The following is a 14,765-nucleotide window of genomic DNA, read 5'->3' as shown; positions in this document are numbered from 1 at the left end:
GCAGAGGGGACAGGCTGCGCAGCAAGGGGTACCAGTGCTGGCTCGGCCAGTCTGGAACTATAAGGATTGTCCTTGGTTTTTTTGCCTTTATTTTGAGCAGTGCCCTGGGAATGAGAGGTAGTGGAGGAAAGTCACAGGCCAATAGATTGACCCAGGGGAAGGACAGGGCATCCACTTTCCAAGCCATGCAGTGATGCTCCCTAGAACTTGCTGAGCTGATGGTTAGTGTGGGAGGTAAGGAGGTTGACCTTCGGGGTGCCCCATTTCTGAGTTATTAGGGCGAAGGTTCTTCTGCCGAGCTGCCACTCATGTGGGTCCAGAAGATTTCTGCTTAAGTGGTCTGCCAGAAAGCAGAGAACCCGGTAGGAATTGTGCTAACAGGTGGAGTTGCATGTCAGAGGCTGTGTGCCAAAGGGTCATGGCCAGTCTGCATAGAGGGTAGGACCGAGTCCCTCCCTGCTTGTTGATATACCACATCACAGCTGTGTTGTCTGTTTTGATCAGGAGAGCCCCTGGGGAGAGAAGGGTCTTGAAAACTATCAAGGCGTGCTGGAGAGCTATCATCTCTTTTTGGTTGATGTGCAGATGGATGGATTTGCTGTGGGCTCCATCGGCCCTGTATGCACCTGCCATCCAGGTGTGCACCCCAGGCATAATCTGATGCATCTGTGGTGAGGGTCAGAGCAGAGTGGGGTGGTGAGAAAGGTAGTCCTTTGTTGAGGGGGCATGCTGTTGCCCGCCAAGGAAAATCTTTTCTGAGGCAAGGTATTATAGGTATAAGAGCCTCCAGGTCTTGAGAGTTTTGACACCAAAGGCTATTTAGGTACCACTGAAGTTTCCTCATATGCAGTCTGGCATATGGAATGAGTAGAATGCAAGACGCCATGAAACTCAAGGCTTGGAGGATTTTCCTTGCAGATAGTTGGGGTCTGGTGGCTAGTTGAGAGAAGTAGGATGTCAGGAAGGTTTCCTTTTATGGTGTAAGGAATGCCATCAGGGATGCTGTGTCCAGGCTTGCTCCCAGGAATATAATCCTTTGGGTGGGTACCTGCTTGGATTTCTTTTCATTGATTATGTACCCTAGGGAGGTTCGTGGGGACTTTACAAAGGCCAGGTGCTTGAGCAGTTTTTCCTGGCTGCCATTCTGAATTAGGCAGTCGTCTAAGTATGGGTAAATCTGGATATTCCTTTGTCTGCAAAAGGCAATAGCCGGAGCCAGACATTTTGTGAAAACTCTTGGAGCAGTAGATAAGCCAAAGGGAAACGCAGAGAACTGAAAGTGCTGAGATCCTGCCCTGAAATGGGAGATATTTCCTGCATGATTCCCTGATAGGAACATGGAGGTAGGCCTCCTTTAGGTCTAGGGTGGCTAGCCAAGCATCCTTGGACAGCATGGGTAGCAGCTGCTGGAGGGTGAGCATTTTGAATTTTGGGATCACCAGGAAGGTGTTTAGAATGGATACATCGAGGATGGGGTGCCAGGTGCCCTCTTTCCTGGGTACCAGAAAAAGTCTGGAGTAGAAACCTTGGCCTTTCTGTTCTTCAGGAACGTGCTCTACTGCCCTCATGGACAGCAGGGAAAGGACTTGCTTTTGGGCCTCTGCCCACTGGTTTGGAGGTAGATCTGGGAACCCTTTTGGAGTTGGAATGTTGTGGAAGGAAAAATTGTATCCCTGAGACACTATGTTGAGAACCCAGCAGTCTTTTGTAATGGTGGCCTAGGTGTTTGCATGAAAGGAGAGTTTTCCTCCTAGGGGTAAGTGGAGTTGGCCAGAGGCAGTGGGTGGGGGAGGAGTGTCATTGCGAGTTCTTACCATAAGGGGGTGGCTTAGAACTTCCTGCTTTTGAAGTGGAGGTAATCCACTGCTTAGACCTCTGCATTCCCTGTGGCTGCTGTCTGTCGGGTCTAGACTGAACTGACCTGGTGGGAGCAGGAAAGGACCAGTGCTTGGAGGGACAATGCCTGCTGAACCAAGGTGGCTGGACCTGTAAGAAATCCTTAACTGTCTGCATAGATTTTGCTTTTCCTTCCACCTTTTTTAAGACCCCTTCTGCCTTAGTGCGAAATAAGTTGTCTTTGTGCAAGAGGGCATCCAAGAATTTAGATATAACATGGCCTTAAGCCACGCGTGCCTCCTAAAGACAGAAATGGTGACTGCTGCCCCGCAAGAAGCTTCTAGGGTGTCAAAACCACAGTGCAAGATGTGTTTAGTTACTTAACTTGCAGAATGCATTAACTCTTGTAACTCTTTAGATTCTGCACAAGTAGGAAAGGAAGACTTTTTGTTTGAGGAGTTCAGGGTATGTTGCTAAAATTTTAGCATATGGAACTGACAATTTAGTCCTCTGATAGCAAGAGTAGCAGTAGGATTTTTAAAAAGAAATCTGTGTGAGTCAGGGACTCTAATACCAGTCTGGTTTTCTGGGTGTGAGGGGTTTTCCCAAAGGAAAAATCCCCTAGGGTGAGGCTGAAGGAATGGAATCCTCTGCATCAGAATCCTCATAAGCAGAGAGGGGTTGCATGTCTTCATACTCAGATGCATCAGAGTCACTGGACTCCTGTTCAGACAAAGCTACAGGAGACAGATCTCTTTCTTTTGGAAGGGGTAGCTTGGCTTCCCCTGATCAGCATGATAAGGTCTTCCACCATTTTAAGCATTTGAGACTGAGGCACAGAAGCAGGTGCCTGAGATTGGGTTGGCGCTTTGAGTCGAGAATCGGTAGTGCGAAGGACTTCCTCGGTAGCCGGTGCCTGCTCAGCAGCTCCGTACTCATCCAAGGTAGAGACGACCGCAGGATCCTTAGTCGAAGAAAAGTTTTGCGGCATACCAGACACAGAAAGGGTCTCAGTAGCGGCCTGTGACTCCACGGAAATGTGCATCAGGGGCTGCGAAAGCACCTCACTGAGTACCAGAGAACCAGAGAACTGATGACTAGCTTAATGGGTGCATCATTGGTAGGTTTGGACCTGTGTGATCTGTCTCTGTCTTTATCTTTACGTTTTTTCGGAAGATCTGCTGTCGGATGGCTTACCAAAGCCATAATGGAATTAGAGGACTGTAAGAGAAAATATCTAGCTGCAATAAGGGCCCAACGACATAGTTCTGGTGTTGAACAAAGCACATAAATGACAATGGGGGACGTTGTGGTCTGGACCTAAGCAAGTGACGTCACTGTGTGGTATTTGCTTTCCACAGGTGAGACAATTGTTAACTTTTACTGACATTGCTTAGTGCAAGAAAAAAAGGATCCCCAACAGGGTACTTATTAGAAGACTTCAGCTTCAATTCGGAAGACGAAACTCAGGTAGCGACGACCGGCACTCGTGCAAACTGCTTCTGCTTCGAGCTTCACGGCAAGAAAGCCTTATGTAATTATGTCAGCTGCCTTACTTTATACTACTGATGACCTGACATCAGTCCTGAAGCGACAGCAACCAACACAGAAATAATAAGTATCTGGTATTCGGGCCGGCCAAGAGCTATCCTGGCAGGGATAACCCAAATGTGATGACTGCAACAATGAAACACGAAGAACATCAGCATACTCCAAAAGATATACATCTCTCCAGCAATACTTCTGCAGTGCCTGTATTGTCCCAACAAAGGGTGACAAAGAAAATAAAATCTGTCTGGGGAGAGTATTCTTTGCCAGACAGAGGACACGGAGGTCAGGTGCTTGTAGTACACATGGAGTATATAGCTGTAAATGCTAATGCCTAGTTGCAAGAAATGTGCACATCATGAGGCAGACAAAAGTTCATCTTTTACTATCACCTCAAAGGCAAGAAGCACATTGCTAGCACCTTTAGTATTTATGGAGCATTCTGACAAACAACCAGATGTCACATGATGTCAGAAAAAAAGAATAATCCTGAAGAAATATGTATATTTTCTTTCAACAGTTTATGAGTGAAAGTATAGAAGTGAAGTTCACAGTGGAAAAAATTCCAACTGCAACCAGCAGGAATAAACATCTGCAACTGAAAAAGGACAGGTAAACCAGTCCAGGAAAGGGAAAAAAACATTGTAGCTGTATTAAGAGAAACTACAGGCACATTAAAAAAGACAGTGAAGTGTTAAAACACAAAAGAGAACCATTTGTAAAGGAATACCTCTGCTCAATTAGTTCATAAAGAAATTATCATCAGACTTGCCAACAAATTCCGCAGGACAAGGGAGATCCTCCCAGTCAAAAAAAACCCAAAGACTGAATGTATACAAGGCAAAGAAGTCTGACAGGACTAATACTCAAATGCTTAAAGAGGCTGGAGGAAAGCTTTTAATACCAACAACATACTTTTTTTCTTAAGCCATGGGAGAAGGGCAATGTCCCAGATGCCCGGAAAAGACAGATACGATTCCACTTCACAATACATGAGCTACACATGACTAACCTATCAATGGGATCTCTAGCATGGGGAGGAAAAAACAAACACCTGTGAAAAATATCTGGGAACATCTCGAAGCCAAAGAGGCTTTAAATCAAAGTATCATAGATTTATGACAACAAGCTCATGCCAGACAAATCCAAAACCAGGTCCTCAACTGGGTAACTATGACCATCAGAAAGGAACCATGAAGGTAGTCTGTTCAGTGGCCATTTTAAGACCAGCCAATAACTTGTGGTGAGAATGAAACCCTGTAACCTGTGTTTACCATTATACTAAACCCACATCCTATGTTCGTTTAATAGGTTTGTTTAGGTAACAACAAGGTACTTGACAAAGTGTCACACAGCACCACCGTGAAGCATTTAGGGAATATGGAATGGCTGTAACATGATGAAAAACTAGCAAGTTAAATGAAATTAAATGTTTTTTCACCCTTTGCTAGCAAAGTTAACACAACTCGGAACAAATGCCTCAGTTCTGGAATGTCAACCAGCTAAAGAAGACTGAAAGCATCAAAGTAGAATGGCTTATGCTCATCAGCAGTTCACTGCCTTAACCCTCCACAAAGAAAAATCACACAGGACCAAGGCCAGTGGGGTACCACAAGGGTTGCACAATGCAGAAAACATAGAAAAACAACAGTATTTTAAGCGATAGTGCAAGAGATGTAAAAATAAAAACTATTTAGCTGATGATGCAATTACACAACACAAACAAAAAAGGAAAAAAACTTGACAAGACTAGCAAAATTGTCTAAAATGTTGCAGCTAAAATGCAACAAATAAACGAAGCAGAAAGCAATGCACTAGAGAAGCAAAAAATGAACAATAACAAATGCCACAAGAAGCACTGGAGACATTATCAACATAATCAATGAAAACATTATTCTGTCATGACATTTCTTTCTACAGAAAACTGATGATCAAAAATATTCAGTACATTAGCTGGCAGCTATGTATATACCACAAAGAAACAGTGGACTGCGAATTCAGCTCCTCCACTACTATCAGAAAAATAATTAGTTTCAGTTTCAGAATTCTTGAATGGTGTATTTAAAAATATGCTTGTTTCGTAACATGTAAAATATGGACACACCAGTTCACCCAACTCAAATCTGGCTACAAAATCCCACTACAAAGAAAGGTCCACTTAACATACATTAAAATAAAATCACTTTCTACAACAAAGAAGGGTAAAAACGCAACATTTAGACCAGAAATGTGTCTTCTTCAAAATGCATAGGAGTGTGCAGCTCATATATGTATTATACCCTATTTCTTTATTCAATTGACAGCTTCTGCAACATACCATCAGATGTCCTCACAGGAAAAAAAAAAAATACGCACACATTACTTGAAGATACAAGTCACCGTTTTTCTACTTCTCTGAGTTGCTACATTTTATTTGCATCCTTTCTATCGAATAGTTCCATAAATATATAGTCGTCCTGTGTGTACAAAGCATTAATTTAAAATGTATAATGTGATGCACACTACTGAGAATGTCAAATGGGCATTAAAGAATATGGCATAAAGATGAAGGTGTTTACCTTGCAAACACAAGGTTTGATTCCAACCCTTGGGAAGCATGCCTAGGCTTAAAAATGCACCCTCATGTCATTAACCTAGTAACTACCTATGGACCTATAATGGTGTACACTGTGTACCCTTTCTCCCACAAATGTTTATTCAGAGACTTCTCAAGCATCCCTATTTTGGAAGAGCACACTTATTTTCAAGCCTGACTGTGGTGGTGGTGCTGCAGTAGCATTGTCGCCTCACAGTAAGACGTTGTCCCGTTCGATTCTCAGCTAAAGCATCTTGTGTGTGGAGACATGCGTGAATGGGCGTACCTTCGTTGAAGGTTGTGCATCAGGGCTGGCAACTCGGCATGTAAAAATCTACTGCCAATCATTAGCGGACCGGAGTTCCGCTGTGACGACCCCTAACTGGGAAAAGCCAAAAGACACAACAACAACACTTACTTTCAAGCCTGATTACTCATGCACATATCATCTCTATTCTTGGAGCTATGTCCTTATTTCAGGCTTGATTTATCCCTTCACAATTTTTTTTCTAAATCTATCTATAACATTTCCTTAACAGTGGAACAAAAAATTAAGCAAGTAATGCACTTCAAAGAAAAAAAAATTCTAAAATGTCATCTGAACTATCTCAACATACTTTGTGTGTATAATATAACCAAATGTGATCTTCTCATAATCCATTAATATTCAGTCTGTGATTACTTATATGCTGCATTAGACATACATGTATAACTATACCAGTTAGTGAACTTCCCTTCATTACACGTTGTCTGTCATCACATAAAATTAGAAATAATCTTACAATCAAGTCTAAACAACTTGAACAGAAATAGCTGTGTAAGATACACCAATAGCAACAAAATAAACACTGTAAAAGACACACAGGAAGCGTGGCAATATCACAGAATAATAATGGCATTGTGCTGGACTGAGGAAATAGATGATGGATCCTCAACACCAGACTTACAGCCAGACGTACCACATCTACATTGGACTTGCAGCCACACAAAACAAACAGCTATAGTGAGACTGTTTACCTTAATTACAGCCTCTCTTTGTTTAACTAGTCAGCCTGTCCGGACACATCCCATCAGCATGAACAGTTCCTCTGACTCAAAAAAAGTAATAGAGAAACCCAAGTGCACAGATAAAGGCTTATACAGCAGCCCCAGTATTTTCTAACAGCCCTGAACATTTAAGGGTACAACAACACTGGCACTCCCATCTAACAAATTATGCTGGCTGCACAGTCTGACTTCAAAACAGGCATTTTATGATCTATTACTCAACATACAATAGACCTCATTGTCACAAATTCAACATTGTGCTTCAAGAAGAGGTGGTCACTTCAGGCAAAAGTATCAAATAACCATGCATGCATGTAATGCTGCTATCCAGAAACGTAACATCACAAATGTACAATTTTAATAAAACTCAAAATCATTTGCATTAAAACACACACCTTAGCTCCAAGATCTTCCCTGTACTTAAAAGTTAGCTGAAAACATCATCAAAGGGCAAAAAAACAACACACTGGAATACAGCATGCATTACAAACCACAAGCACTTAGTACTAAGCAAGGTAATGGAACAAAAAAAATCATGAAAACCAATTAACTCTTCTATAAACAGTGATTACACTAGTTTCCATCTGCAGTGCACAATGGCAAACAAAGTATACTACAAAACTCCCCAAACCATCGCAAGTGATACACACACTACAAAGTCTTAGAAATGTCAAATCCAGCTGGTGGTAAATGCATCAAGAGTGTACTTTGACATATAAATATGCTAAAGGGGAAAAAAAATCAAAGCCCGATGAAGCCTCCCCAGCCAAAAGGGATGCAGCTGCCAATCGAGGCATGTCTGTTTTGACTTACCAAACCACCTCACCGAGCTGCACCAGGTGTACCCGAAAGACCTGCTGTCCATCTATAGATTAGTAACGCACCTGTCAAGCTCACCGGTGTAAACAGGGAGACTCTACTTTCACAACAGAACAACCTACTATTGCGGAGGCACGTAGGTGCATGTTCAAATCACGTAACATCCTCTTGTGCACTAGAACATCTTGCATACTTAATGTCAAAGCATACTGAACTAATTTCAAATACTGTCTGTGAACTGCTGTCCATGAACCTAAAGTAATGTGAAGAAATACAGCCAGTCACCACAAACTGCAGCCTTCCATAAGACAACATGTATACGACACATTCCACAGGGTGACTGAGGTTAGATCCGATTATTATCCCCATGTTGTCAAAATGCACAAAAACTGGTGGCAGTACAGCACACAACACAGACAGCAGTCAATGGTGGTGGTGGTGGTGGGAGATTGAAGGCAATCTCTGCAAGCAGCGGTCTACTTTTTTCTTTTGTTTTGATTTACTTTTGAGTGCACAGAAATATTAGAACAAAACAGGTGTACTGAAAGACAAAAATCCATCCTGTAATGATTTAAATCCAAACACAGATAAGGCATTCACTCTATTCGCAGCAATAAACTGCAGAACTTTAAACAAACTTATGACACAAGGTATTCACAAACTTACAGCTAAGCAATGCCAGCAAGAGTCACATTTAAATGCAGAGACAGAGTTTCTCACAGTAAACTACAAACAACCACCTTCACAAACAAAAGCACTAGCAGTTTTCAAACTTCACTCTCAGAGAATGATTGTTGATGCAAAACCTGTTGCTATATTAACTAACTGAATTGTAACAACACTGAAAACTGTCCCTTATTTTGGACCTTTGATTCCATCGTTATTTTTCGCTTTGGCCCTAACATTTGAGGCAACACTCAATAGCTCTGCTGTTTTGATTAAATTAACTAAATTTCCCCCGTAATACTGATCCTGTTTTGCAAATATTTGCTCAGCTGTTGTGCCAGATAAACCGATTATTTATCTTTTGTTAGTGGCCATGCAACCGGCAAATTTATTTTTGAAGGATGGTCTCAGGTGAACCTTCAGTACAGATGGCTACAATGTCAGAAAAAAAAAAAAAAAAGTCAGGTTTACAGAAGAACAAGCTACTAAGGCACTTGGGATTCACATTACCATGCACCAGCTGTCCCCTACATATGATTACCCCCATGGAAAAGCAGTGATTAATGGTGTGACCATTATTAGAGGAGAGCAACTAGTGGAAGACACGCAGGACAAATGGTCAGAGCAAAAGGAAAACCTGCCCAGGAAAAACAAACGATAGTCTTCCTGAAATAAGAGACAGAAATTAAACAAAACTGAATTCCACCAGCTTGTACTAAAGACCCATGCATCACAGTGAAGTCTGTGTAACTGTGAAGGGCGCATTCAAGATGGACATTGTGACTACTCGTGATTGACAAGCAAGCACCTTTCAAATTTAACCACATTATATTTAACTCTGAGTGATTCCATAATTTCAGGACTTTTTGCTAATTACTTTTTGCTTTGACCACAATACTGGTAGAGGTAAAAAGTTGACAACCATGACAACTTGTAAAGGAGGTGTACTACCCCTTAACCTTTGCCATACATTTTTTTAATAAATGAAAGAATTAAACCTTACAGCTGTTTCACCCATTGAAAGAACACCTTAGCTTTGCATGCAACGATGATTGCCACCTCCCATATTACCCCATTATTAAAAAAAAAAAAACTAAACGCAAAAGGTCCAGAGTAGTGGTGGCAGCCAATACCCACCAGAGCAACTGAAAACAAAAGACAAGTTTTAATATACATTAATAAACACTGTCTGATGGACCTGAAAATGGACCTGAGAGACATCATGTGGTACTTGTGCACTATGTGAGCCTCTGAATGTACAACTGTCCTCCTTTAAAACTAACCCACACAAGGAATTTTAGGAACTCGGCATCTCTCTCACACACAAACTCACTTTTATAGGAAGATGAGCCAAATTACATTATCTGGGCTTGTGAGTGGAAGCACAACAACAAAACAGATTATTTCTTCACTTCTTACTTTATAGCCAATACAGGAAATAAATATGTTTATGGGTATCCAAGCACAGCTCTCAAATGTTCTTCTGTTTACATAATGTCTTTGTTTTTGCCTCATATTGATACCCTATTGAACAATAAAATGTTTGACTTTCTGGTAAATCACTTAAGGATTACAGTCAATAACGTTGTCAAACATTAGTTTCATATTCCTTAACCTTCAAAAAATGCAGGTTGATACAAAACTGGTGGTTCTATTAAAGTAAGGTAATTAGAGTAACATTTAAAATCTGTCCACAATTTTGGACCTTTATTCCAGATTCCCGAGGAATGAAGTTAAGAGATGGACGAAGTACTTCAGAAAGGTAAACCAAAATTAAATAAAGTATTACTGACACTGCAGTTGGGGGGGGGGGGGGGCAGGCTGTTGCTTCTTCAGGGAAAGGGACTAGCTAAATGTGCATGTGTCATCACAGCATGCAGATACACAGGTGATAAAAACGCAACAGCTGCGAAGCAAGGACCTCTGTGATTTGATACAAAAGGTCGAATCAAACCGCCTATTGTACCAAGCAGCTCATTTGGCATAACTTGCAGCCAGGGGGGATTCAATGGGTACTACCCTTGATATTCAATAGCTGCTGCTCAGATCCTTTGACCGGTAATTCCCCCCCCCCCCCAACACACACAATGGAGAACACAACTTCTGCTATGCGGTGCACTTTTTATCCAACCAGTTCTTCCTTGGGCACGACATGGCTTGAGTCGGGTAGGATCAACACCTGAAGCTGTGGTTGCACAATGCACAGCATTATACAGGCAGCAAATAAAATAATATTAACCGTCTCTTTCAGCGTCAGTAACACACAGCGGCCCCCGATTTACAATTAAAGGTAAAATATACAAATTATAAACACAATTATTTAAAGACTTGGTAAAAACTAAAGCAAAAATCTGCAGCATGAAATACTGGTCAACTTTCAGTTTTGGTGAAAACAGCAGAACAGATACGGTTCCGCTAAACTTAAATTTTACTACTCATTTGCCCCAACTACTTGGCGCTAAATACAAAGTAGCGAGGGCTGATGCTCTAATTTTCAAGAGCTTTTTTTCCTCGAAGTCTTGCAGAAATTTTCAACCGTATAAAGGTTAAAACATTCTTGTTTCCGTTCCCTCCAAGTCATAAAGCTGTACAACTGAAGACGTCATTCACATCCGCTCAGTGTCTGCAAGAAAAACTAATCAGAGAGCAGGAAATGCATTAAAAGAAGAACCAAAAGGTTCTGTCCGCCCAGTTTCCCACCCTCACCCCACGTTACAACACACAAAGTTTATGCAACAAGACCTGCGAGTAGTGCGACTGTCAAGAGTTTGCAAAGTTCCCAGCAAGGGCAGAGGATGTTTTCATAGCCTGCATGCATGTCACCCTCCGGGTATTACAGACCGTAGCAGGAAATCATATGAATTGATCATCTGAAGGTCGAAATCATAGCATTAAGAGATATGCCACCCCCCCCCCCAAAAAAAAAAAAACACACACAAAACACATGCAAGCAGCTACACTCTAAACAAGACAAGAGACAAGTGCAACACTGCTTCAGACTCCACGGTTAATCGTGGTACGTTGGTCTAGCTGAGTGACCACCACAAGGCCGGAGTATAGCCACAAGTCTGTAAAACCGATGCTGTTTAACCCTGCTAACCAATGTTAGCCCTAGACGAACAGTTACATACCCCATGTGTAACTATGGAATGAACTGGTCAGCGGGGCAGCTGACACCATGAGCATGGGTTGTACTTAAGAGGCACAGATACTCTCCATCTGGGTTTGGGTAATGCAACGAAGTGCATGACGACTTTCTTGGTTTGTTGTTAATGCGCATTCTTTTTAAAGGCTAATACAGCCACCAGCGCAGTGATGCCCTCTAGCTCAACTTATCCGAATACCCCAACCTTAAACAAATCAGTCCACTTAAACAACCACAACGGACTAGAAGCAATCTACAATTACAGACATACAAACAATCCCGCATTTTACTGCTGCGTCTGATAGCAGCAACGACATGCATGTCTGCAGAGAGTACCCAACTTGCGTCAAGTGACAGTTCCTACAAGTGTTGAGGATGTGTCTACTATGCCGTGCCACTGTCTGCTACGAGCTCACTGCACCCGCTGGCTGACTGATTTGTTACAATCAAAACTCACAGATCGGAAAAAACTATTCAAAGTGAAAATCAAAACAGAAATGGGGTCGCCCCAGTGCTTACAGCTAACACGCACGCAAGAGCAACAAGTAGCTAAAATTAAGCCAGCATTTGCAATACGTTTGCACGTTTGTTTTTTGACTTGCAAACCAAGATGCACAACTTTGCAATTATTGACTAACGTGCGGATTAACTGTTCCACTACACACATATAATTTCAACATACACCTGAAGTACACCTGTGCCCATCTTATTAAACCCATTCACAGACAAACGCGTGAAGGAAATGCGACCCTGTCAAAAGGTCAGTAGCCACCAAACATTATACGTACCTCGCGTTACAATAGGCAGTGAAGTGACAAGTAATAAGTGCACCCACGGACGTAGCATTCCTGTGCCGTTAAATACAAAAAAACTTTCAGTTCCAGTTAACATACATCCAACTTCATTCAGTGGACTGAAATGCACTTGAATAATATCCTTAATTTATCTTGTATGACAATGGCGATAACTCCTTGTAAAAGAAAGTGCTTTTGTAAGTCGTATCTGCTCTTCCAGTTAATCCTACCACCTTTGGCATTCGCCACAAACTGCTGGTACCACAAACTCTGCCGGACTGTCCAACTACCAGCACGCACACAGCAACGCGTCTCCTTCCGCTCAGGTGCCCTGCACTCACACGGGTAATTCTTAACTCTATCCGGACTCCCACCCACAAGGATACACCAACTGCACTTCTCTTTTGAAACTGTTGCAGTCTTAATAATCCTTACACAAATTAAGAGGTACACGTGAGAAACGTAAGGTGGTTAGTAAATGGGTAAAGACCTTCTCTGAAATAAGATCTCGATGAGTGTGGACTACTTTACACATTGGCTGCACGACAAAAGTTTTGGGCGGAGGGGTTTGCCTTATTTGCATATGAATGAACGGGGAGGGGTTGACCGACAGCAGGTTTCTTACTGACAACGTAGGATTTGGAGGTATGTAAGCGGCGTAGGTTGTCAGCTGAACCCTTCTGCCTTTTATCTTATACTCTAGTTTTAATTGCTTCATGTATGTCTTTGTTACCGAGGCGGGTGCGGTAAAAGCTGTGTCTCTCATTTTTCAGCTACATGTGGGATGGGGAATGTATGCCCAATGAGTACAGATAATCTCTTTTAAACTAGAAAATTATTTACATGACTTTTGTGTAAAGTTGGTTAGGTAGAACCGTATAACGAGTTTAAATATTACACGTATAAACTTTAACCATTACTAAATTAACAGAATTTGTGTGAGCATCATACCTCTCAACCTCTTACAGCAAGAAATATGGTCAAAAATGGGGACACGGGCACAAAAATAGGGACATTTTTTTTAAAAAATATTGTTCGTACAATTTAAGAAAGTTGATAGAATAACAGGTTTTGCATTATCATTAATTTTCTGAAGGGTGTGAGGTCTGAAATTCAAAAGTCTGTCATTATTTCTAACTTCAGCCCTCACTAATTTACCAATAATTTGCCAAAAATAAATTATGAAGAACGGACCAAAAATACGAGGCAAAAGTCTGGACAGGGGCTAGGGTATGTCATTATTTAGTGACTTCAATCCTTCGTGATTTGACAGAAACCACACATTTTATGAAGAACAGACCAAAAATATGAGCCGAAAATCTGGACAGTTGAGCGATATGCAGTTTGCTGGAAATTCAGGTCCGTTTGCTCAGGTGCGGACGTGTACGGAAAACTCGTTATAAACTTCGGACAGCTGTGATTTACTGTACATATGAAAGTGCATTGCAATTTTACCTAACCTCCTAAATACATACATGAAGTGACAATGTGCTCCCACACGTAATGAGAACGGAAAATATCATATAACTTGCATTTTGCTGCCTGCTACTGGGTGGGGGTGGGGGGGCTGAATTAATGAATTGCTACATCAAACACATGCACGGGGCGCTTATGTAGCTGTAATTTTATTTTGTGTGCCTGACGAATGAATGCCTAATTACCATACGGTTTTTGGTGGAAACGTATGCATAAGCAGCAGTGAACTCCAATTGTATTTCTCTGTACTATTGCGTGGTGGTTGGGCCTCAATTACACACACACGCACATAAACTCTCTCTCTCTCGCACTTTTCAGAAGTGCATTCCTACCAGGTAGGCATGTCTTGTATAGCTTTATAGCGTAATCGATAGTTCAAAAACTATGTTCTAAATTAATTCATCAGTAAAGGTTTCAATGACAGTTGTTAAGGCTGTAGAAGCTCAGATACCTACTGCTGCCCACTGCTGATCTTTAATATTATAAAATTAATGTGCCTTAGTCTTACAATTTAAGGCTACAGTACTTGCACAGTTTTCTACATACGCTATTTACCAATGTTTATTCTTTGTACTAAATTCCTGTATATCTACTCTCTGAAGTGCATTTTGTAATTGTAAATATGCACTTGTGAACAAGGAGGTCTGATGTAAAAGCTATCCGAAAGGATGCTTTACTTAAATTCACAACTCATTAACTGCTCTCTATCGCTCACTCACACAATCACAGTAGTACTTCAATCTCTCCATGCTATATAATGATCCTTCAAAACTCTACTTCTTTTTAACCCTTTTCAAGAGAAATCTTGATGAGTGGATGGGTAATCATAAGTTCTACCCTGGGATCACTTCAGGAGCCC

At 41.6% G+C, this 14,765-nt stretch overlaps 1 protein-coding gene across 1 annotated transcript in view; it reads right to left on the bottom strand.

Moving 5' to 3' along the window:
- The window catches only part of NOTCH1 (notch receptor 1), a 189,890-nt gene extending 176,968 nt beyond the window's left edge, over positions 1 to 12,922 (bottom strand). The window contains exon 1 of the mRNA XM_044058426.1: positions 12,425 to 12,922. Coding sequence (XP_043914361.1) covers positions 12,425 to 12,527 — 103 coding nt within the window. The 5' untranslated portion in view covers positions 12,528 to 12,922. The remainder of the gene's footprint in view (positions 1 to 12,424) is intronic.
- Positions 12,923 to 14,765: the final 1,843 nt, after the last annotated feature.

The sequence above is a fragment of the Protopterus annectens genome, chromosome 16.part0 (genome assembly GCF_019279795.1).
Source record: "Protopterus annectens isolate FY-2018-M chromosome 16.part0, PAN1.0, whole genome shotgun sequence".
Taxonomy (NCBI): domain Eukaryota; kingdom Metazoa; phylum Chordata; order Ceratodontiformes; family Protopteridae; genus Protopterus; species Protopterus annectens.
Note: the sequence above shows the minus strand (reverse complement) of the source record. Positions and strands in the feature narration are given on the sequence as shown.